At 43.3% G+C, this 26,488-nt stretch overlaps 1 protein-coding gene across 1 annotated transcript; it reads left to right on the forward strand.

Moving 5' to 3' along the window:
* Positions 1 to 165: 165 nt before the first annotated feature.
* Positions 166 to 23,101, forward strand: plpp2b (phospholipid phosphatase 2b). Its single transcript, XM_053430716.1, has 6 exons — positions 166 to 972; positions 15,445 to 15,596; positions 15,735 to 15,997; positions 16,416 to 16,473; positions 17,521 to 17,697; positions 19,816 to 23,101. Exons 1-6 carry the CDS (start codon positions 912 to 914, stop codon positions 19,972 to 19,974), a joined length of 870 nt encoding a protein of 289 aa, XP_053286691.1. The 5' UTR covers positions 166 to 911; the 3' UTR covers positions 19,975 to 23,101.
* Positions 23,102 to 26,488: the final 3,387 nt, after the last annotated feature.

Here is a 26,488-nt window from a genome sequence, read left to right on the forward strand (position 1 = left end):
ATGTGTTTGCTATTGGTTCCATTATAAATCTCACTAAGAGCAGGGAAAGGGTGAAGCAGCTGTTTGCACTATGTTGCTTTAATGAGAAGTGCATTATGGGATAAGATCATGTAAGGTTCCCAACCCTCAGAACTGGCTCTCCCATTAAAGCCAGAGCCTTGAGGTGGATGTAATAAATCCAGATAACTTCAGATAATTAGGTCAGTTTTTTATGCCTTCCTATTTTTGCTCTGACAGTAAAGTGTGTGCCTGCTTTCCTGCTCCCAGGCTCCTCCCTCTCGGTCGGATCTTTAGGGTTTGAGTCACTTTAACAACAGACGGACCAAAGTCAGGGTTTGCAAGGCAGGGAGAGAGAAATCCAGCCAACCGCGGAGAGGTTTTTCTCTCCCGCTCCTTTGCACGCGTGTGCGTAAAAGCTCCGAGTCTGGTGGGATACAGCCAGCGAGGAGCCAGAGAGGAGGAAGTTGGAAGGAGGGACCAGAGGAGCAGTGGCGTGGTGCTGCCTGAGAGCAGGGAGAGAGGAGCAGAGCTCAGACGCTTCCAGCTCTCCTATATCCACAGATCTCTTCAGCTCACTACGCTTTGTTTCCCCCAAAACGCAGGAATGCGCGTAAAGGGACTCACGACTCCTGCGTTGCCGCCGCGTACCAGCGAGTCACACGTGAGTTTTTAAACACGCGGCGGTTTCAACAGGGTGAAATCACCTCTGCTGTCAATGTCAGCACAGGTAGTGAAAGAGGATCCCGGAAGAACACGTCGTGCAGGTTACTAGTTTGTTTGCATAGCCTGCGCTTTTTCTCCAAAGCGATCGAGCGCTGATGGACTTGTTTCCTTATTCCAAAAGTAGCTGTTACCTTTTCTAGTTTGAGATTATTTATTTTTGTAACTGAAAGTAACTAAGCGGAGGGAAGATGAAGGAGCTGAAGAAGAAGAAGCTGTACGTGGTGGTGGACGTGCTCTGCGTTTTAGTTGGTAAGTTAAGGACACGATCGCCTGGCTAACCTGTTATTTGTGACAATGCCTTTTACTGTTGACAGGAAGAACTGACGATCAACAGCAGTGTGTCTTGCCAGCAACTCGTGTGTCTGTGTGTGTCTGCGAGTGTGTGTGTGTGTGCCTGTGTGAGTTTTGCGTCACATAATCAACATGGGAATTAATTTAATAGCCTGATCCCTGCAGTGTCACAAATGACACGCAAGCATCTCTGTAATTTAAGATCAAACCTCCTCGGGATGTTTAAAAGGCGCAGCTGAGTTTCCATGCACAGGACTCATCTGTCAAGTCATCATGTTGTTTGTGCTGATCCCACTCTGGACTCACTTGGGCGGAAATGTGACAAATGAACATGCGCCAAACACAAGAGGAAATCTCCTCTCATGCTCTCTGCACACTCCAGCATCAAAAAAAAAGAAGCAGGACGTTACAGAGCCTCAGGAAACAGTGTGTTTGTTTATGGAAATTTGATATGCATGTGTGAGCTCCGCTTATTTCTCATTTCCCTCAGCATTTTGTTTGCCAGCAGTCCTCTGGAGAATATACAGACCTCGCCCATGCTCTGCATGTCTCAATATATCCCTTCCATTTGTGCTCCCATTGTGTTGCATACAAGGAGTCTGGCTTTTTTCAAGGAATAATAATCTTTCTTTTTTTCTTTTCCATTGCTGTGGTAACTGGAGTGCATCATTAGTATAATAGTTTCTGTCTCCTTCCTCCTCTGGGCAATGACCAAATAATGAGATGTGAGAAACTGAATCGTATCACTGACGTGTCTTGTGGTTATAGTTCTCCACATTGGTCCTCCCTTTGCCTTTTTTACCATCAGGCTGTAATGAATAAAGCTGAGTAGGGAATTATACGGAGTACCACAGTGTAAAGCAATTCTAATTGGACTATTAAACAGGGAGCCCATAAATACTTTAGTTAAAAAAAATCATGTTTGCGAAGTAGATTTTTAAATGGAAAAGCGCATAATTGATATTTGACAAACACTAATGAATATATTAATCCATCAGTAAACGGGTCAAATAAACAGGCTAGAGGTCAATGAAAAAATCCACATAAAACTAGAATAATGAACAAACCTTCACTAAGGCCCAACAGTCCCCGTGATTATCAAGCTGCCACAAATCTCAAACACACAGAGACATCAGTCCTCTAAATATGTCATGTGTGTTCTCATCAAAATCCTTGAATTAGTCTCTGGGACACTGTCATCAAACAAGTTATCTTGCAATGGTAAAGAAAGTGGAACAAAAAGAATCCTGGATCTCGCCCTGACCCGGATTTGCAGTGGGTTCCTCTCTGATCCATACCACATCCTTCCACCATGTTTTGTGGTAGTCTATCAGTTGTTATGTAATCCTGCTAATTACCTGACAGACAGGGAAACGAATGAAAACACAACCTTGGCAGAGATCACGATCATTGAAACCTCATTTAAAATAGATTAAAATACCGAAACAGATTAGGAGACTGCAACTATTTATACGACACCTGCAGTCGTCCATAAAGAGGATGATACGCTTCTGATAACATCTATATCACCACTGCCCTGTGAGGAAGCTGTTTTCAGATGCACCCATGTTATAATAATCTCTTTTATGTGCAGGGACATTGGTCCACTACTGTACCGTGACAGACACGTGTTGCAGAACAGAGAGTCCTTCAGCAGCGCGTTCATCCCTTGTTGTGTCTGTGATGTTCCGGGGAAGCGGTTGGAGGGAGGATGCAGACGAGGATGGTGGCTCATGCGTGAGCAGATCTGCTCGGCTGTGCGGTTTTCCCGGAGGTTGCAGACCTTTTCAGAGGGGCTTAGGGGGTATTTTCCTCCAACTGTGGGAAGATCTGCAGACTGCTGAAGTTGATAAGCCTCTCCATTTTGCTGTCACAAGTCTGGGATTAACGTCTGGCCTGGGTTTGGTTTAATGGTCCGGTCCGGATGACTGTATCCCACCCGCTGCCTCTCCCTTCCCTATTTGCCACCCACGTCTCCCACCCAAATAATCATCAAGCCAACCCCAAGCTTACATGAGGTTGCCCCAGCCATGTAGCAACAACATGGTGGAGCTTGTAATTATGCTGACCATTGGCCCATAAGGAAACAGACTTCTGACTCAGGTTTCGTCTGCCTAGTGGAACTATTTACATTTCATTTAATCCCCAAAAAATCGAAATCGCATGTGAATCTTTTTACAGAGAATTCCATCTGTTCTGATTAGCCTCTGTAGTTTTTCTACTTTCTTGTTTGATTTTATCCAACCTCTGGCTCTAAGTACTCATGTCCTGCTCTCCACTCATGGAGCAGTAGCCTGTATATTAAGATGAATGACATGACAGCTCCCTATCAGTGAAGCCAGAGTGTCTCAATCACCACCTGGTGGCTGGCTGCAGTATAGGTTATAGGGCGACATTGGTTTTATTGGCATCAGCGTGACCTTCGCATATCTCTCATCTGTGTTTTATTAGGAAATCTTAAAGCTCAAATCAAAGTGATTTCTTGGCCTTGCTTTCTGTTACTCACACCCTGCCCAGCCCAGGTAAACTAACAACTGTTTGTGTCATGTTAATGGACATGAGCCTTAATCTATTTTCTAAAACAATATTCGACACAGTCAGTTAAACCCTTAATGGGAAAAACTTGTGCAAGAACCCAATTAATCGTTTGCCCTTTTTTTCCTTTTAGTCACAAAATCTATTGTTGGTCTTGTTTAAAGATATTTGAGCTGTTGGCTCTGTACAAACATCTTTCTCGGTCTTGAGTTTGTTTTGTTGTGTAAGCTCTCTTCCTCCTCCGCTCTTTCTATGCTTTACTCCTTCCCCCCCCTCTTTCCCATGTAAATACACTCGGTACAAATAGATGATGGGTGTTGGCTCAGAGAACAGAGGAAAAACCGGGATGAACTGCTCTGCTCTGTGCTCGCGGATTGTGTTCATAGGTGCAGCGCTGCCAGTGTGTGTAGCTTAAGGTCGGAGGAGGGGCCACGGCTCATGACTCAGCTGCTGGAGGAGATATGAATGGCAGTGAGCTTTGCATTTTGAGTAATGTGCAAGATACTCCAAGTAGTGTGAGCCTAAATTGCTGCGGGGCAAGGCATCGAAGTAACAAACACTCACGCACATACTTTTGTTTCACGTCTAAATGCTCATTGTTGTTGGGTTAAGTACACTGTGACAAACCAGTTCTGGTGATTACACACACACACACACACACAAACACATCTAAACAGAAGGAACAGTTCCCATGAGGACATTTTATCTCTTTGAAATAAACATGTGCTAGAAAGATCTTTGTCACAATATGTATCAATTAGTTTTATAACTCTTATATTACTTCAAAGACTGTTCCTGTTTTGTTGTTGGTTCCTTCGATGCAGTATCCGATACTTGCATTTTTGACTTTCCTTTTCAACACGCACTTCCACAACAAGGCCGAAAGGTTTCCTCTAAACCTTGACCTTTATTTGTAATTGACTTATTTATTTCCTGATATAATAATAGAGCCTGTTCCCAAAGCCCCCACAGTAACACTAGAGTTATTACGTTTTTCCTCACATTCTTTTCATCCTCTCAAACTGCGATTACATTGTTAGTATCCTCACGTTCTGTTCTTTGACCTCGCTGGATGTCGGTTTGCCAGCAGCAGGGTCCTCAGGGAGCGGGGCCCCTCGTGTGGCTGCGTTGGGAAGAGTGATTTTGCTGAGTTCTCAGAGACAGCCAATGAGTGCACTTGATGGGAATTGTTTTTCTCGGGAGAATTGGGTCATGGAAACCGGTGCTCCTTTAACAAACAGACATGTCCCTCTGAGAAATATTTTTCTATTTTTGCAGTTCTTCTTCTAATCAAGTGAACCAGGATTTCTGGGGAACACAAAGTCTGTTTAAAAGTCACAAGGACCTTTTCTCATGGAAGTTTCTCTTAAATTAGTACTTCATTATGTTTAAGACATTAAATGGGCTATTTAGCTATTTCTAAATAACTAGCATTAGTATTTTTTTGCAATATATATAACTTTATTTCTTTGCTCTCCAAGAGTTTTTTTTTTTTACATCAATCGAAAGCAACGTCAGTGTTAACTCTTGTTTTGCTTCTATTTCTATCACTTACTGCTTCGGCTGAATTTAGCATGCTAACAGGCTGGCCCTGGCCCAGCCGGCCTGTTTTGCGCTATCAGGTAGACTATATATAAAGATGGAAGACATGACTGCTCCCCAAAAGTGAAGCCAAAGCCTCTTGTCCACCCCCCAGTGGCTGGCTGCAGAAGCTTGAAGGTCATAAGTCCTGCCTCCTCCATGTTACTGGATGGACTAAAAAGTCAAAGTAAACGTCACATAAGTATTTTTAGGAAACTACACACTTGATTTAAAAAAAACTGAGCTTGGAGAATATTTTGGGAATTTGGCGGAACGGTCCGACACAAGTGTAAAACCAGTAAATGTGTATATACTGAGTATTTTGAATGTTTTAAACACATGCTTTATGATCAACTTTAGTATCTTCCTGTGTCTTTTGATGGCAGATGGTTTAAATGCTGAAGAACCTTCCAATGTACAGTATTTTTCTTCTATCCTGTAAAGTTAGATATAAAAGGTATGCAGAGAGGAAAGTCTGAGTGAGTGAGGACAGTTCAATTGTTTTGCAGAGATTGAAGTTTTTGAAAAGTGACAAACACTGTCACTAACAATGTCACTGGTTGTCCTCTTTGTGTACATGTAATAGCACCCTACTGTATATTTGGCATTGATATGCAGCTGTCTCAAAAAGGAAACACACAGCATCACATTGAGAAGCTCCGTACCATTCGGGACAGTCGTACACTTGAACTCCTCCCGCTAAACCTTCATGGTTTGGGTTTAGACCTGTGTGGCCGATGTCTTTGATCACCTCCAAAACCTCCAGACTCTTTGATTGCCAGCCCAGATTTAGCCTCTCTCCCTCCCACCCGTTCGTCCGACCTCGCCTGCCACCCTGTCTCCTTATGCGCTGCTTGGAGCTAAGCATGCGTGAATGACGGACGGAGTGAAACAGCGGGATTAGAAATAAAGAATGGGCCACAGCGGCAGCAGGACTCAGTGTGACTGAAGTTGGGCGTTCCTCATGTGAATTAGAATTCCAGAGGCCAGCGCCGGCGGAGCTTGTAGGCTCAGCACATACCTTCCACATTAGTCAGTCCAGCTTGGGGTGACAGTTAGAAAGGAGTGTTGTGCTGTTTTGTCACTGCCAGCGGTCTGTAACATCACCTACTGTGTGTTTGGACTCCAGAGCTTCGGTGGCGTGGGTTTCTTTCAACAGACAATGTTTTGAAAGGAGCAAACAAAAGAGAGAGAGAGAGAGAGAGAGGGAGGAAAGAAAAAATTGGAAACACTGAGTGCAGCTAGAAGGGAAAAAAAATGGTTGCCTCTGTGCTCGTCTACAGTGGAAGGGGGATGAGTTGGAAACAGGAGTCAGGAATGGAGACTTGAGGGATGAAAAATAAAGAGGCAAGGAAAAGTGTTCGTGCAACAGAATACATGAGCTATGGACAGAAGGACAAGATGGATCGGAAATAGAAACAAGAAAGAAGAAATGACCTCCATGCTGGAAAGACGGGAAATTAGAGTGGAAGAAATTAGATGGAGGAGCGTTCTGGCAAATGTTGCAGCTGTGACCCTGAAGGAAAGTGTTGTACCAGGCAGGGCAGCCCAAGGGCATGAGAACACCCTCCTCACAGCTCACACACACACACAGGCTTTACATACCTTGAATATATGCATACTGAAAACCCAGATGTATGTTTTTCAAATGGAGGAGAATAATTGTCCGTCCATGTGGTTCTGCAGGTGCAGCAGGTTATGTCATGGTTATGAAACCAGGGCAAGTAGGTGTGAGGTACTTTCACACTATTGGAGCGACTTCCAAATGACTGTGGGAACTCAAGTCAAGGCGTCAACCTATTTTTCTGTAGTGGAAAAAGGGTAGAGGTGAGAGAGGGAAAGAAATGGGAGAAAAGGTCAGAAAAAAACGCAGATCTGAAAACAACTAGATGGAGGAAAGCAAGGAGAGGACGTGACAAGCCTCGAATCTCAGCCCCGGAGTGTGATTGTGGTCCGAACGGTCCTGTGTAATTGCATATCTGCCGGCTAAATAAAGCTCCGTCCCATCGAGGCCTCTATATTTACAACAGAAGAAGTGTGTGGGAGGACACTGCAATCAAGAGGATGACTGAGAGGAGGCCGGAGCTGCGAGAGAAGAATGAATGACTTTGAAGAAGAACGGAGGATGTGAATGAGCAGTGGAATGAAGGAATGGATGCAAATATCTTCTTACGCAGACATCTTACAAGGGTTTAGATTCATGCTAAAAATGTCTGATTGTCAGTCTCTCTTTTCAACCAAAATAAGTGGGTATGCAGTTTTTTTGAACATGAGTAAACCCACTAACAAAAGACTCCTTTCTCATTACCAGTAGAGGAGTTTGCCTTTCTGTTTGTTTTTCTTTGCCCGGGCGAGTAATGTTCGACGTCATAAATGCCCTGGAAGCTGAGAGGCTCTCTCACCCCGCTGTCTTTCCAGTGTTGCACTTCGCACAATATGAAGAGTAAAATTTCAGTTGTTCCCAAAATGTAAAACACAATAAGTACACAAATGTTTGTGGCTATTTATGCGCAAACTCCTGGAAGGCATCACAACATTGCGGTGCCAGCATCCAGACTGACAAACCAAAGAAGAAGAAGCTCGTTGTCACGTTTCGATCCCTGCCGATCTGAGCCCTGCGGAGTCATGTGACCCAGGAGTGAATGCCGATTCGAGCCATTCCAGAAAAAAAACAGATGTCAGTGGCTTTTCAGACCAGTGGAAAAGGGGCTACACTATGAACCAATTCATAATGGGAGACACTGAGGTGCCACTGTGGATGGATGCGCTTCCCAAAATGGAATTGAAGCGTCTAAAATGTCCTCATCTGAGACAGGAAACCTCCAGCTCTGTGTCCTGCTAATTCAAGCAGGCTCCCAGGCAGGAGGTTGGACTGGGCTTCCTGGCTCTATTTCAAAACTGTGGCAGCATCGGCCATCCATCCATCCATACGTAGTAGCAGCTGTTGACAAAGAGGATTCGCCTGGTTCCCAACTAAGTACCTCAGCTTTTCCGTCATGTATAATGTATGTTCTTTGGGATTTTTCTCGACAAGAACGATCCACCACAGACGTCTGTGAGTTTAGCTGCAGCCAGAGCCTCCGCTCCGTCTCTGAGGGGGGGAAGCAGCTCTGGAGCAGGGTCAGCGTGGGCTGTGGGGTTGTCCTTGTGGTATCCAGGAGCCATATTTTGTCTGCAGTGGGATCTATTTTTTGCCTGTAAGCAGTTTGTGTATGTGTCTGCTCTCTAGGAGAAGGGCTGGTTTGTTTCTTGCAGGTTTAATCCACAGGGACATTGATCAACACACACACACACACACACACACACACACACACACACACACACACACACACACACACCTTAGGATGTAGGGAGTCATTCTAACAGTCCACACTCTTTACATCATTTTTTGGGAAATCTTTTATTTTCATCTTTCAACTTGTAATTTATGACCGACAACTTGACTCAGATTTCAGCTGAATTAGGGCTTTACTTATGAATACAGCAATGAAAAATTCATAACTTTTTTTTTTACAAGCCAGGGGAGGACCATTGAAGGCCAGGTGCCCTGACTTCACTCAGCCTGTGAACTCTGTGGCAAAATCCCTGTTTGGTTATAAGGTCTTAGTAAGCACAAAAAAAAAAGTATTAAAAACATTCAGGAAAGGGCTAAATGGACGAAAACATGATACTTGAGAATCCAACGTTGACGGCTTACATGCAAAAACACTGTTTAGTCATTCGCGAGCACGTTGGTTGGAAGGAACTATATTTCACCACCGTCTGGCACACTTCTTTGAAGTTAGCACTTAATTTTTGTGCCGCTTCAGCGTGATTAATGGTCCGGCTCTGGCAAGTGTTAAAAGCTTCATAAAGCAGTTTTGAAGTCGCAGCACCCTGTGACTTTAATGTAGAAATGATTATGTCCTTCTGCCGGTTTAAAGTGACATTTACCGTGCTCTATTAAATAAACATTCCTCAGGACTTTGTCTGAGCCAATCTTACACAAATCTCTCAAACCTGCTGTTACACATAATGCATTCAGAAAGTATTTAGACCCCCACACTTCTTTCAAAGAACATTGTCGACAAACTGCTGCAATTATGGCTTCAAGAAGCAGAGTGCCTCCTTCATGCTCTTCACAGGATTGCCGCCGCCCCCCATTCCAAACGCAATAGTGTGAAATGTTCCGGCATCATATCTGAAAACAGCTTTAAAGAGCTGGCTATGAAAAGGTCGTCCAAAGAAGAAGGGCCTAAGACATGTGACCAAGCTCGTGATAGTGCAAGAACTCGCCCCAGTGTTTTGGGAGAAACCTTCAGAAGCACACTCATCACTGATGATACGTGGCTTTTGGCGCCGTATCAGAAATCCACTCTGCGATGATTCTTCAAGACAAACCGAGACATTGGAATCTTTTTACTTTATATACTTTGTTTGGTTCCAGCCGCTCTGTAGCCGCAACGAGGCTCTTCTTAGCTTTTAGTTATTAGCTCGCTCACCACAAATAATATAACTTAATAACCTTGTCTCTGTCAGAATGTGGTCTGCTGCTCGTTGGGCACAAACTCTGCAGAGTTTTCTTGAAACTTCCAGTCCAGTCGAGCGTCATGTTTCCAATAACAGTTGAAATGTGTATTTTTCTTCACAAACTGGGCTTGTCTTATAGTAGATTAATTTGTCTTGACCGTTGCCAAGACGATGCTTACAGTTACATTGGCTTGTTTTTCCTTCACCCTGACCATGAACTGACTGACACACAGCCACAAGGGACCACCTTGAAGTCTGCTATTTTATTCTACTACGGAATAATAGAAGATTCTCTTTTTTTGTGCTTTTTGGTCAGTTTTTTTTGTATTCATATACTCCTTAAATGAGATTTGTAGGGTTTGTATACAACCTAGTTGTCAGAGGTTCCCCATCCCTAAAATAACAAAATGTATATTAGTGTCATTGATTTATTTTTAATAAGTTTGCCAAAAATGATGGAAAATTCAGTTGTCTCTTTGGGGTTTTTTGCGTTGTTTTTAACAATTTAGAGTAAAAGTAAAAGTCATCTAACAAAATGTGGAAGAAGTGTAGGATGTTTTTACCTGTAATCACTCTATATATGATATTTATACTTCTTCTGTTTTTTTTTGCAGTTCCAATGTCTTTTTAATGCAAACATTACAAGTAGCATAAAAAACATATTAGAACCGGCTATGGTCTGATGTAATCTGTTGAAATAGATTTCATATCACCATGTCCTCCCATGACTCTATCAAGTTGTCATAGCGGCAAACCCTGAAGAAGGACAAAGTTCCTTTTCATTTCTGGCAATGCAAACACCCTGAGAGCAAGGTATAATGTTTTCAGATACAGATTTAAGGTATTTTACAGGTTGGGTGTGGAAATGTTAAAATAATATTTAAAAGATTCGTAGCATCGGACTCGAATGATAATTTCATGGCTTTCTTATTCTTTCATTGCAAAAATATGTTAGGTCCTTCAGAGAATATGTTACAAGTTATTTGTCACAATGATACATCCTGAATGAAACTCAATCCCCTCTCACTGTCTTTGATTTGACTCCAACTCTTTGTCAGTGACCGGGCAGAGAAGGGAAGGTAAACCAGCAGCATCAGTTTCTCAACATTGCGTTCCTGTTCTCGACAGCAGGATGCAGGATACAGGTGCCGAAGCTGCCTCCCAAAACCAACATCAGTAGATCCAAGTCAGGTTGATCCCCCGAGACGCCTGAGACAGGATGTCAGTTAAAAGAGCCTGTATTGTGCTTTGGTTTTTACAAACAGGATTTGGGTGAATATATGGTGTCCTGACATGGCAGATAGACGTGTAAACATTCTTCCAGTGGCCAGCTGTTACCTTTTTAAGTTATCATAAATCCTAATAACTTCCTTCCTCTCCGTCACTTGGAGCAAGATGTCTGCAATTGCTGTGTAGCAACTGAGAAATGGAGCTGTGATATCGAAGCCATTAAGAATAAGATTAAGATGCATTTATTTGTCCCAAACACATGCACAGACAGGCACACAGGTAGGGAAATTTAACCTCTGCTTTTGACCCATCTGGTGCAGGACACACAGAGCAGTGAGCGACCATGTACGGCGCCCGGGGAGCAGATGTTGGGGCAGTAAGGTGCCTTGCTCAGGGGCTATAGACAGGGTAGCGAGAATCCTCTTGGATTTTTGGACAGATTAATCCAGGTTCATCTTTTTGTTGTTTCTCCGTGGAGTCGAACCAGAGACAAACCAGAGACCTTTTCTGCCCATAGTCCAAGTTTCTGCCACTAATCCACCACCTCTCCACATGCTGATACACACGGTCGACCAATCACGAGTCAATATCAGCCATCAATCATGATGTTTCGCCCATCTTATAACAAAATTCTCATGTCCCATCCACTAACACGGAGGAGTTAAGGGCTTACGACCTTAACTGCAGCTTGCCCCCAAAGGGACGATTTTAGTACTTTGGCTTCCTTTTTTTGGAGCCATCTTGTCGTCCATCTTTGTATACAGTATATCCAATCAGTTCAGGCTAACGGTTGTTCTCAATGTGTGGTTTGAGCGCAACAGGCATTAAACAAGAGTTTCTGTAGCTTTTCTGCAGAGGACATTGTTTCACTTTGCGCACAAGCAGACCCTCTGCATGTGTAGCAAGATGCACATCAGTCATACAAAGTGCCCTGGGCTTCAGACCAGATTTCTGTTGTTCAGTCAATCAGTCACTGTCCTCTCCCTCAGTTTGTCAGAACAGCATCCGACCACACCTCATTGTGAGACCATGGCTGCTCTAAACGACAACTGCTATCTGAAGAACGTGAGCACTGTGTGGAGACACGAGTGTTTCCTCCCTTTTTCGAATGTTGTAAAAAGACAGGGGCTTTTTTGTGTATGAATGCCGAGTGGAAATCACTTGGTATCTCTGCATGTTGTTTCCTTCCATGTTGGACCAGTCTAAACCCAGCTCCTACCAAGGTCGGGTTACCATGTGTGATGATGTGTTTATCCTATAGACCGCTATTGTTTATTCTCCTCTCAACACAAAGCTCCTGTTTTTCAGCAGCTCACCCTGAGACAGACACTGAGCCAGTGAGACTCTTTGTCTCTACGGTGTCTGTGAGGAACATGTGTGCAATTGGCATCTCACTTAACAATGTCTGATCTCATGTGCATGCAAAGTCAGACATGAGCAGGACCCATTAGACACTGCATTGTTCTGTCTGTTTTTAGGATAACGCAAAAACTACAGATTCTCCTGAAACTTGGTGGAATGGTGTGCTGGGCCAAAGAGGAATTAGGGGGGGGGACATTTCTTTCCACTTCTTTGAACAGTGTGAGGACGTTTTTTGTCCCCTTTGTGAGACTTTCATGCATTAATACAAAGATCTTTATGAAAACAATCAGGCATGTGTAGAACTAATATTTATGAACAGGTGAAATATAGTTTATCGGATCTGGGTAATGATCCAGCGTTTGTAAAATTTAAAACAATGAAATAAGTATTTTGAGGGAAAGATCTTTATGCAGATACTGTACGGTAACAAATATTCATTTTTACTATATCAGAAAAATTCTGTCTACATGGATCAAAGTATGTATCTGTTCTCAATACATGTGTACACAATGTGGTTATAAAGTGGTCAATCAGCCTTGGCCGAGGTATGGGAGCGCCCTTCCAGTAGTTTATTGTGAAAAGCACTATTTATTATGGGAATTTCTTGGTCAATTGCTGGTTTATTACAAACATATTGAACTTGGAATGACTCAATCCAAACACTGTCAAACCTTTAAAGTGTGTCATATAATTCCCATCTGGACTTTCTGCTGAACAATCTGTTCTGTGCAAGTGTTTCTAAAACTCACAGCATTTATGACTTAATACTAAAGTACTAGTCATTCGGTTTTTCCTGCCCTCATGATGAGAGTTTTCTGGGTGGATGTAGAAACCCAGTTGTGTTCACCTCAGCTGAATCCTGATCCACCGTCCACTTGTATATTTTCCTTCAGTCTCCGTCTTCTCATCAGTCAGTCTCACTGGACGTCCTCCTGGAATTATGTCAGCTGCAGGCGTTTTTCGAAAGAATGGGAGGGGTGCACCTTCTCATTTACACAGAAATGTAATACTATTGGTGGGTGCAGCCCTTTTCCACGGCTGTTTTTCTTGCATTTAGTGTGCGGCTGTATGGTATTTCCATAATGGGCCCAAGACTGTCTCTGCCTGCTATGTGCATGGTGGTGGTAGATGTCAGGGTGGGGAATGCATTCCTCACTGGGGCTGCAACTCATAATAATTTTAATCAGTTCATCAGTTCAACTCGTATATATTTTTATTTACATATTCTATTAAATCTCAAATAAAGCTCAATATCCATTGCAGGCCACCAGACTGAAAGAATTAATCATTGACAACGTAAAATGGCACTCAGTGGAGCGCATACCAAATCCAACGCCCAGCCGTCCCCCTTAAATTCAATCAAGCTGCACACAATTACACACACTCATAGATATCAGTTCCCTAAATATACATCTGGATCAATGAATTGTTCCTTGGGAATAGGTGAAAATGTCAAAAATAGGCCCGATCTTATAAAACTTTAAAGAAAGTGACAAAGACATTTTGATCCAATCCGAAGTTTAAGGTTTTTCTTTCTTGGGAAATGCACTCAGTCGATTTTATGTAATACTTCTGACAAACCCCCCAAAAAACTGGCATGGGTGGAAACATAACCACCGTGGCGGATGTAATCAGTCTGTCTTGATTAGTTGGTTTTGGTCGGAAATAATTTGTAAATTGAGCCACAGGAAAATAATCTACATGTATTTGTTTATCATTTAATCCATCTGCTCTTAAACTGTGCACAGGGAATAACATATTCTAGAGTTTTGAACAATTGATCCAGTTAAAACAGCCACATCATATTTTACTTAAATAATATTACAGATAATATAATTGGCATATTATTCAGCAATGGAAAGTTCCATTAACTGCAGCTTCAAACTGGACCAACAACTTATTTTAGCACTGCTCCACTTTCACCACCAAAGAGTCTCAGGTTGGAGGAATCCATTCTGGCTTTTACAGTTGTTGAAACGAGGTCTTTCTCCCACAAGCTGTTGCTGCCTCCACCCAAATCTCTTATTATGAAACACTCTCCATTCTGGCCTTGAATAGCGGCAGTAAAAAAGTTAGAAGCAGGATCAGTTTACAGCCAAAGTTTCCAGTGGAAAATGCAAATGTTCAATGTAGCTCATCAAACCTCTCATCTCTACTGCCTGATCACAGTTTTAGGTAAAAAAGTCCTATAGTTATATTAATATCTCCTGAATGTATGATTATGGAAACTTGAGCTGCAGATTTTATTTGCCATGTTTAGAAGAGAAGACAATATCTTTTTTCTTAAAGACTGAGCTATAAGATAACATGTAATTTTGTAATGAAAGGAAATGACTGAATACTACAACCTATGAAGAATGAGTATATGCAAATGTGTAAATTACTTCAAAGAGTATGATCATGGAAACGTCCAAATTAATTAAATATTTTATAACCATGTAAACATTTGTCTAAGATTGTGTGTACATTTTTTTGTTGTTTCATCACTTTTTAATTCAATTAAATGAAATTGTTTTTTATAGGGATGGTTTTTTACTGCATATAGACTGGTGCATGTTTTCGAACATCTCAAGGACTTCACTCGAGCTCTCAGGAGCCTAAACCGACTATATTTGGTCTTATTTGCTGCACACAGCCACATTAAAGAGCTTCACTTGAGTGTGTGTGTGTGTCTGTGTGTTGTGTCTGCATTAATTTGTGCACCCTCTTGTAAGTGTTTGTGTGATCTTTTCAGATTTTTTTTCAATTTTTTTTACATTTACCCACATGCCTGTGTATATAAATAATTTTTTCCCCTCACTGTTTATTTTTGAAGTTCCTTGCTGTGCATTTCTTCCCTGCCATTTTACTACCGAATGTTTTTTTTGTCTCCTTGGTGGGGTTGTTTCATCATTGTGATTTTAGAGCTCGAGCTCCAGTGGGGGAGAAAAAACAATTTAGCTATCCTTAGAGAAACATTTTCACTTCACTGCTTAAGAAGTGATGTCATGTCTAAAAAACTTGCAGAGGAAAAAAAGAGACAAATGTGTTATTTTAAGTTCATTAACTTGAATTAAACCTTGTTTCTGTTCTTGGCAATGTCCAAGCTCCATAAATCACTTAAAGGGGAACAGCACGGTTTCTCCATATATAGTGAATATTCACTTTAAGCTTCGTGTATGACCTGGCTGGTTCTTATCTGAGAGTTTTTCTTCTGTTTTGCTTTAATTTCAGCGGCACTGCCCTTCATCATTATGACCATTGTGTTCAAGCCATATGAAAGGGGCGTCTACTGTGATGATGAGAGCATCATGTACCCATTAAAACCAGACACCATCACCCACGGCATGCTGGCGGCCGTCACCATCTCCTGCACCGTCATCATTGTAAGTTTCCCCCCAAACTTCAATCTTCCCTCCCTCCTCTTTCTCTGAGAGTTTCATCTCATCCATTCTCAACTTTAGGAACTGGCTAAAGTGTTGACGTACGAGGAAAAGTAACTGTACTTCTACTTCTCCCGTCAGATCTCCACTGGAGAGGCGTACCTGGTTTACAGCAAGAGGATTTACTCTAACTCAGACTTCAACCAGTACGTAGCCGCGCTCTACAAGGTCGTGGGCACCTTCTTGTTTGGGGCAGCCGTCAGCCAGTCGCTGACCGACCTCGCCAAGTTCACCATCGGCCGTCCGAGGCCTAACTTCATGGCTGTATGTGCCCCCAAGGCCTGCACGGGATACATGGCTTTGATCAACTGCACAGGCAAACCGCAGGACGTCACGGAGTCAAGGTAGAAAGAGAACTGAGTTTTTTCTTAGAACACTGTGCTCAGTGAGGAAATGAGAATGGCACTCAATAGAGCACATATGACTGCCAAGGCCCAATGGTCCCCTTAAATTCAATCAAGCTGCACCAAACTCTACACTAACAGATTTCAGTTCCCCTATGCTGATTTGTTTTTTCTAGTCCATGAATTATTCCCTGGGTGAACATGTAAAAAGAAAAAAACGCCCTATCTTGTAATGTTAAAGAAAGTTAACAAAACAAATCCTGGATCTGCGCCCGGATACAGATTCGCACCATAAAATGTGTTCTTCCCTGATGAAGAACCCTAGATAAATTAGTTTTCTTCTAAGGATAATGATGAAAATTTGATTTGTTAGTTTAAAATGTGATTCAGCTACATTTGAGTCTTTGTCTTTTTCCAGATTGTCCTTCTACTCTGGTCACTCCTCTTTTGGGATGTACTGTATGCTCTTCCTTGCAGTAAGTACCACACACAAGCCTCAGTCCTAAAACACAATGTAAACATGCAACAGTAAATATAGATGTGTCATCATGCCACCATCTCAGTGTGACTCAGGCATGAAAGTCCCCAGATGGTCTCATCATGAGACCAGATTTATGCATTTGGATCTGCAGTCAAGGGCTTATTGTTGAGACCATGAAAAGGCTCATAGATCCAGTTTCTGCCCGGTGGACACAAAAGGGACGAGGCAAGAGTTCAGAGGAGGAATGTGGACAGTGAGAGACGGGATCCGGAGACGTCTGCTGCCTTTTTCCCGGCAATGACGAAGACAGAGCATGTGCTGCTGCTGTGTTCTGTATCCACTTCATTGCCCTTGGCCTCGTTTCTCTCTGTTAAAAGGCCTGCAGGCACCGGACAGCGGGTTTCAGGAGGCCAAGCAAAGCAACTTTGTTCCGTTCAGAGAAAAATTCCATTTGAGAGAGACAGAAGGATCTCTCCAGCTAGTGTCCTGTCAGTAGTCTTGGCTGCACTCTCTTTTTACCAGACGAATAAGAGCTAAGCTGTGATATCCAGGTTTACAGGGTTCAGTGCAGTGAGGCTGAGAGGCGCGGGGGGGGGGGGCCCTTGTGTGATGCCAAGTTTTGCACCTTCAGCAGTAACCCAGCAGACGCCCAGTGACGTCTGTGCTGTTGCCGGGTTCATACAGATTTTGGCATCTGCTGCTCTCCAGTCAAATAAAGGGTTTCAGTTGTGTAGTGGACATAAATTAGCCTCATACTCAACACCCTTTTACATTCAAATTCAATTTGAGACGTATACCAGCTACTGTTTCTGCCTTTGAGACACATGACCTCATGCTCTATTTGAATAGACGTTTTTATTATTGGTGTTTGCAGTGAAATAACATATACTTTGAAACCTGACAGTGGGGCAGACTAATTGTTTAAGCATAAACCCAGAATCTTGACTGCTGCATGACTTCACTGCTATTTCATTAATGCAAATAAACTTTTTCTTCCTTCCCTCATCCCCGAACCATCTCCCACTCTCTTCTCCTCCTCCAGCTTTACGTGCAGGCCAGACTGGTGGCTAAGTGGGCTAGACTCCTCCGGCCCACAATCCAGTTCTTCCTGGTAGCCTTTGCGGTGTATGTGGGCTACACCCGAGTCTCTGATTACAAGCACCACTGGAGCGACGTGCTGGTGGGGATGCTGCAGGGAGCGCTGATCGCTGTGCTCAACGTGAGTTCAACTTCATTCAGGGAAATGCCCTGCCCATTGAAAGAATGTCTGCACTGTACTCTCGTGACATTAGACACAGTCGGTATATTCGCCCAAATGATGCTCGGAGACGTCTATGATCTGGTGTCGAGTCCTAACTTATCTAAACACTGTGAAGACTCAAGATTGAAAACAGTAGTGTGTAGTACAGATGACAAAAGTTCAGCCATAAGTGCATTCAGGTACATGTAGCTAGATGTTTTCAGACATTAACTCTGAGATTATCAGCGCAATGGGTTCTGGACTTTTCCCTTATCCCAAAAGCTTTCTATTTTTTTGCCTTTCCAAGTTGACGTCTTTGTCGGCGTCCCTATGTACGGCTCCTTACTTTCATCCTGAGATATATGTGTCCTTCCGTGTTGTGCCCAGGCCACACAGGAAGTGTGAGCCCGTTTCCTGCGAGTGAGCCACGCTGCTCTTGTAGTGAGTTGGAGTCCCGTGTATTTTCACCGAGTTCACAGCAATATAAACAGGGAAAATGATCTTTCACCACAGTTTAAATCTATCCAACTGCAACATAAGAAACATAAATATTTGCTTCCCGTACCTAGGTTTTGGAGGAGTTGAAGATGCGCGGCTTCTTACCAAAGTGTGCTGGCATTTAGTTAAGTTCATAGGCCGACAGAAAATATCGTGGCCATACCAGAAACCTCACATGGCAGCTCTGCAGACCCCTTCCTGTGTGAACAACAGGCGCCTGAGAGATTCAGCAGATCAGCAACACAGCTGGCACACACTGCACACACACACACACATGGCCTAGGCGCTAGACACGTCATCAACACGCCCACATGCTGGCTCTGAATCCTCCAGATCCTCCTGATGTGATCTCATATAGGCTCTGACACAACCATTTGTGTTTTCACACACTGTCCCTTCGGAAAATGTCAGGAGATTATCTGTAGATCATTGCATGTGTGAAAGCTGCTACAGTTTCTTTCAATCCTGAGTTTAACAGATTCACTCACAGAGGAAGCAGAGGAGATTTTATACCTGCTCAGGTCTCTTCCTGTATTTATTTGGAACCTGTAGAATCTACCTTATGGAAGCGGGTCATGATCTGAGCACAGGACGTGAGTTTGTGAGAAACGCACAAGCTTTTATTTTATTCCGAAAACATTTACATCCTATTTGTGAATCAGTGCTCACGAGGAGAGCTCATTAGATGTTAGAACTTTCTGTGAAGTGTCTCCAGCCTCGTACCTGTTGAAATCTTGCTCCTGTGGTTTTTCAGGCTTTAGGCAAAGCAAACACGGGTTGGACTGTCCAGATCATAAGAAAGACATTTAATGGAAATCTGAACTGTCAACGATACTTCTTCCCTTAAATCCGAGCAGCTGCTAGTGAATCAACATTTCTGCTTTATTTCAATCTGGCAGTGAAACATGTGTGTAGACGGGAAGTATGAGTGGAGCGGAGTGTGACAGAGGCAGAGTGTGACTTGACACGAACACACACACTCACACCTGCAGGTTCTTCGTCCATTCCCCCCCACTCCATCCAGCTGGGCTCCTTTTATTGTTTGGCCACTTCCCTGTTTTGATTGAACCACTGTCAGCACCGCCTTGTGGAAACTCCGCAATGGTAGAGTGTTTGTGCGTGTGCGTGTGCGTGTGTCCGTGTATGATTAACGGGGAAGTGAGCCCGCGCCTTTCGGCCTTCACGTTGCTCTGCGCAATTAGAGACCCTCCTGGCCAGAGTGTTTTATGGCCGACAGGGGTTGTGCCTGCTCTCTGTGTGTGTTCCTCTCAGATGTGCACGAGTGTTGGTGTGTCACTCAACAGCTGTGCACAGACCGGTCCAGACACATGTAATCCAAGTTTCCAGACCTGCCCTCAATCCATATGCGTCCTCTGTATCCGTCACACATGAGACACTCCACAATCTTTGTTGGATAAAATATCCACTAACCTAGTTTTTCTCTCTTCTCCTCATTCTCCTCATCTTCCTCCTTCTCATCCTCTTCTTCTTCCTTCTCCTCAAACACCTCCTGTCCTCCTGCTCTCCTTCTTCTCTCCCCCTCCTCACCTCTGCCTTACCTCGCTTCTTCCTCTCCTCTTCCTGTCCTCTTCTCTGCAGGTGTGCTTTGTGTCAGACTTCTTCAAGAAGCGTCCGGCACGTTGCACGAGGCAAGACACCACCGACAGCGAGGAGCCGGAGAGGAAACCCAGCCTGCAGATCGTAGACTCTGAACACACCAACAATTACAACTACCCACACAATCCTGGCCCTGTGTGATAGTGGGGGGCTGACGCTGGGGGGAAAGAAAGGCTGCAGCCTGCAGATCCCAAACCTGTGTGATGGGGGTCCAGCCCCGGGGGTCTTCAACCGTCATTGACTCTTTGCTGGATGAGAAGTTCTATGACTGTGATTTGTTAAATCTTGGCTACATGTGTTTTCCGGTCTTCAACCAGACCTTTGTATCTCTGTTTGAAAGGAGTAAAGCTCGGGATCTGGTCTGTAGCTTGCAGCCTTCAAGCCCCCAGCTCTCTCCCTCCCTCTCTCTCTCTCTCCATACGTATCAACCACTCACATCCCCTCCTGCTCCCCAACCACTGGACTGACTGAGGGGGCTGCGTCCCATCGCCAGGTCTCTGACCCCCCCCCCCCCCCCCCCTGTTAAAGGCGCCGCGATGACGTCCTGCTCTCCTGTAAGAGAGAGAAGGAGCATATTGTTTGTAAGACATCGTTGTGGATGTTCGAGTGTATTCGCTTAAAGCTGCATTAAGGGAAAAGGAAAAACTCCCAACACACACAGCAACAAAGCTATGGTATATAGTTGCCTAATGAAGTGCTTGTGGCTGCGTGTTCGCAGACAGGCGACACAGCAGAAGCAGAGGAACCTAGACGTGCCAATTACAGCCCTTTTCTGGCCATCGGATGAATGTAAGGCAGATTTAGACTTTGTGCTTATACATGTATCGGCCCAACAACTTCCTCTCCTTAGCCATGTTGCAGGGAGTACAGCTGCCGACAGCTTTCTATAAAGTGTCGATTACAGCAGTTTGAATCTGGAAGTGCCCTGGGACACCGTGGGATTGGCTGTGGCAACTAATTTTTTACACTATTATCAAATATATCACTTAATGGAGCTCTAATGTGTTTTGTATGTATGTGTTAAATTTTAATTTGGTTTGTTTTTTCGAGCACCTTACGCTGGTCACTCGCCTGTAAGCAAATTGTTGACAACAGCTCACATTGGGTGAGCTCATTCTCTCAATATACCGAGGCTCGCAGACTGAGCAGCTGCAGCCCATCCCAGTGCTGCTTTGACACCAGGGGTATATCAATCCAACCAACATGACAAGCTATAAGCATCACCTGGAGATAAATCCATAGATCTGAAATAAGAGGACAATAGGCTCCTGCCAGCTGTTTTAAGTGCCACACAAACAGAGCTGTTGTAAACCATAAGCTCTGTTTCAATTCACGGGCTGAATCCTTAGGAGGCTGCATTTGAAGGCTGATTCCATCACAGCGTAACTTTACGAGGGGCTTCTTCAAATATGGCCGACAAATGTTTCCTTCTATCCTCGAGAAAGGAGGGGTCCAACGGGTGTTATCAGATGCTTGAGTATCACGATCAAGGTATTGAATCGTGGTAACAAGCTCCCGCCGACACAAGCATTCGACCAATCGTGAGTCATTCCATGTCAATCATTGTTTTTACTGCCTCAAATAAAACCAACCTTACAGGTTAACTGGACACTTGAACTAACCAGTGTGTGAAGAACCACCTTCAAAGGAATGTAAAACATCTTTGAAACAATTTATTGGCATGTACAGTACTTTTACTTTTTAGTTTGGTCCATGTCCCATCGGCTATAACAGAGGAGACAGGATTTATGACCTTTAGCATAGTCAGCCACCAGGGGGTGATCAAGATGCTCTTGCTTCACTTTTCGGGAGCTGTTAATTACTATGACAAAAAAGTGCCTACGTAGATTTGTCACTCTTACTGATGTGTTCGTTAGATCAGGTCAGTCTTTAACAGTAGACCCTGTGCAGACTGGCTCAAATTCACCTTTAACAGTAGTGATGCTTTTCTGAAATGTGCAAATTGAAATGTGGCGTGATTGATTGATATTATATTCCCCCTGTGTGTTATGGACTGCAGAGGTAGGAAACCATTGATGCAGAAGTCCTGATGAACTTAATGCATCATACCACTACGACTATACTGCCAATCACATGTTGACAAATCTGGCCTCCTTCTCCGCTCTCTGTCTTGTGTTTTTATATAATTTCTCAAATAGTAGTAATCAAAGAAGGATGAGACGACCATTTTGAAAATGGTGTTTAATTTATTTTAAATACAAGAAGCTTCTCTATTAACTTTAATAAGGTTGGAATTGCCAGCGTTGTTAAGGTTTTTTGTGCAATCACCCTTGCTTGCCACTATGAGCCAGAAATAATGTACTTTCTACTAATTCTATGAGACATTTTTCATGTTCTGTGAAGGATGTGTATATACGCTTGTATGTTTTTATAGGCAGATTTAAAATTCACCTGTACAGTGTGCTTGTTTTGGCCTATGCCTTCACAGACTGGTCCTTATTGGAGCTACCACACAAATGGATCCGATTCCAGGTCCAAACGTGAGCCAGATGCCTTGGCAGGGCTTTCAAAATGCTGTTGTAATGATAATGGGTTACATACCCAACTGTGTTTTTGAAGCGAGTATCACAGCTCCATTCCCACCTCAAAGAACCGTCTACGTTCCGTTTCCCCTTCCTGTGTTGATAGATGGGGTTAAATCATGAGCTAAGTCTCCTCTGCAGTCGGAGGAACGACGACCGATCACTCGGACCTCACAATTGATTGAGGGAAGAGAAAAGGAAGACGGAGGGAGATGGAGACCTCCACCTGATAGTGATTGTGAGGCCCTGACGGTGAGCTGGGTCTAGGAGGAGGCGGGGTACTTCCAGGGGTGTGGGGTAACCTACGGTAAACCTTCGGTCCCTGGGGACGACTACACATTTGAAACAGAGATTTACAACGAGAAACAGCTGGAACTGGTTGTGGTGAAGTTCTGTGCAACCCCCCCACCCCCTACCCACCCACCTCCACACACACACACACACACACACACACACACACACACAGACTAATAGCACAAATGAGGACGAGGATGTAGGAACGTCATGGCATTTGATTTCAGCCTCTCGAAGCCCAGGTTCTCAGCTGGTTACGTGGCTCCATGTGCGTTTTATGTTTTACTGGATCGGTGTTTCAGAATTGCAACCAGATGACCAATCTTTTATGTGTCAACTTGTAGCTATGGTTCATGTTGTTCTTTTGTGGATAGATTATATCTACAGTCTTTAAATCAGAGAATTTTAAATAAAGATATAATCCACATTCAGTTCTGTTGTCTTGCTTTTTATACATTTAGGATTTAAGTGGTTTGGTCCATTGCAATATATTCCTGAGCATATACAGTACATATATTTAGTTATACATACATGTAGATGGATGGATATATGGGTAGATACATTAGTAATAATGGTTTCCTCTTTATCTATCTTTATTGTGTATATATTGTTTTCTATCTCTTGAATTTCTGGCTGTCAGCTTCACACTTGACATGACATGTTGAGGGTGCAAGGATATGCAGGGTAAAAGACACAGGATACATGTAATTAGGGTTGCAAAGGGGCGGAACATTTCCGGTGAATTTCTGGAAACTTTCCGGAAACTTTCCATGGGAATATTCAGCTCAGGAATTTTGAGAATTTTGAAAAAAAAAAAAAAAAAAACATCATTCAAAACTCTATTTTAAAGATGTATGGAATGCAGCACACGCTGCACGTTGAATTTCAACCCTCCACTGTGCATTTCTCCATCACAAACACAGATAATTCCCAGCATCCTGCACACAACAGCAGGGCTATTGAGGCCTGCTGTAGTCTGCAGGACTAGTCAGGTAAGTTTCGATGATATTACTGGGGAAAATATATAAGCATGCTGATTGAGGATGGTTCATCTGTTCATCTAGCCTCTTTCTATTCATTTATCCATCAATCGTAAAATATTTTTAAAGACGATTCCAATTGTTTGGCCAACTGTTTATATCTCTGGCATTGCATTAGTGTTTTTTTACAAGATTTTTTCTCATCTTATTCTACAGAACAATTCCACGTGCACCATCTCATGTGTGGAGACATTTCACCCCAGCCAATGTAAAAAGGAAAGGCTGTGTACATTTGCAAATACAATGCAAAGACCTATGTTAAGAATGACACAGATCCAGAAGCATATAGTCAAGTGCCCAAAGTTTCCTCAGGGCTCAAATCAGCCTATGACAAAACAAATGTTTATATTTATGTCTGTATATGACAAGGTAAATACAGTTAGTATAAATTACCCACAGAATTCCCGTTAATTCCCATGGAAAGTTTCCAAATTTGAATATTCCCGGAATTTTGCAACATCGCAAAACACTCTCATTTGAACGGGCACTACACTAGTACAAGTAATACTCCAGTACTTTCTGTGGGACCTTGTGTGTCCCCTTCAGGAAATGCTCCCCCCCCCCCCCAACATGCATGGAGGAAAACAAAGATCACCAATAACTGCTCTTTTCTCTTTAAGTCGTGTTAGAAATAGATGGAGTCAGTAAGGGTTAATCTATGCACCCATGCTGCCTCAGTGCGACCAGGCCCGGAGAATGGAGCGCTCTACAAAAATAAACATGTATATTTATGACAGCATAAACACTGGGCCCATGGGGACAGTTGTGGGTGTTTCTTTGGCGGTTTGCGCTGAAAACCACTGTCATCCCCCATTTAAAACAATAGTGCTCACTCCCATTTCGGGAAAGTTGAGGGTCCGCTTCACGCTGCGGTGGCAAAACAACTGGGAATTCAACACATTAATTAACATTTACCTTTTATTTACATTACTATTTATTAATTTAGCTTCTTCTTCAGTGAGATTTGCTCTTTATGTGTTCACTGCTATTTCATAACTACATTATCCTTAAGGTCGAACTGTAAATGTACCTTTAATGAGATGTAGTCTCAGTGACAGAACTGGCTGAATCATATCTGTGGTTCTTACGTAGAGAAACTACCATCTGGAAAACATGACCCAGAACACATACATCAGATCTACAGTCCGCCTTAGACCTGGATGAGGCATTAGAATCTCTACCTGGAGCAGATCACTGGTTTCCCTTGGTTTTACATTACTGTCATAACCGGACACTAAACAACCAGCCTGATATGAATCAAGGGGAAACTTTAAAATAAAAAAACTTCATGATAGCCGTCTCTCGTGGAAGGATGCTTAAAGTGTTGACCCAAACCAGAAAATAGATCACAAATCCTGATTGGTCTGGTCCGCAGGGAGGGAGTCCTGCGAGTGACCGGGAGCCTGGTGAGAAGTGGCTCTCGAGATGAGCGGTTTTGGGAAAAACCTCAGCACAGGAAGAAGTGAAGCTTGACGGAGAAGGAGACGGCTGCCAGTTTTTGGGATGTTTGCGGTGGACGATGCTGGGTGTTACGCGCTCCACCGGTCATCCCACTTTGGTCAGTGTCCCTGTGGGCGACAACCATTTCTGGTTTAAAGGTGGAATTTCAGGACGAACGGTCGAGAAGAATGAATATGGGACAGGGTGGCTGCTTGAAATAACACCATCCATAATGGCTCTACTTGTAAAAGTTTTTTCTTGGCTTTATTGTAAACTAGAGTAAAAACGTGCCAGAGAAAGAAAACTGTCAAGTAAACTGCCAGAAAATGATATTCTCATTACTGTGTTCACGGGATTATGTAAAAACTACTGAACCTATTTTATTGAAACTTGGTGGAAGGGTGCAGTGTGGGTCAGGGAAGGTCCAGTTAACTTCTGGAGCTGACTCCTTGAAGGGGTTGACTCCAGGATTGAGATAGGGGGCATTTTTTTTTTACATTTTTGTTGATTTCTCAAGAAATAATCTCGCGATTTTGGGCCTTGACAGATGGATGCACACTACTGAGTGCTATTCTAGTTGAAGAAACACATTGTCAAACTGGTTTACAGGATTAAAAGTCAATAAATGCATGGTCTCGACACAGGCATGGTCTTTTTCTTCAACCTTTGCTAGCTTAAAGTTAGTTAATTAAGTTTGTAAAGATCAAGTTGGTTAATTGTTGTGGTCTCAATTGAGTGTGAACAGTTTTCAGCCCTTGAAGAACTTTCCTCTCTCTTGGTTCTCTGAAGCCACACACCGGCTGTTGACAGGTCAGAGCTGCTGCACGGCTCCTCTGAGCTTCTTCAAGACATACTGTCACTTATTATTGGGTGGCTGTGGCTTAGGGGGTAGAGAGGGTTGTCCACTATAACGTAAAGGTCATTGGTTCAATCCCTGGCTCCTCGCATTCTGAATTGTCTTTGGGCAGGGTACTGAACCTTTAGAAAATGTGCTGCATGTAAAGCCCTGTATGAATGTGTCAATCTATTGTGTACCAATTATTCTGTTTTCAAATGACGAGGGGTGAATGTTAGCTCAGGTAGCCATAGTATCAGAGATGCATTTCCTCTGGAACTTTTATAACAACACAAGTCATCCTGACAATTAGCAGTGCTCTACTCCGCATCATCAATTCAGAGGTGTCTGTAACTTTCTCATGCTGGAGGCCAGCAGAGACATTTTTAGCTTGGCGCTTTGTTCTAGCAATTAAAATGGCTCCAGAAATGAGCAGCTAGGTTTTTTTTTTCTCTTCCTATCATAGAGAGCAGCGAGCCTTCCTGCTCCAACGCACAAGAAAA

This window comes from Pleuronectes platessa, chromosome 9 (assembly GCF_947347685.1).
Source record: "Pleuronectes platessa chromosome 9, fPlePla1.1, whole genome shotgun sequence".
Classification (NCBI taxonomy): domain Eukaryota; kingdom Metazoa; phylum Chordata; class Actinopteri; order Pleuronectiformes; family Pleuronectidae; genus Pleuronectes; species Pleuronectes platessa.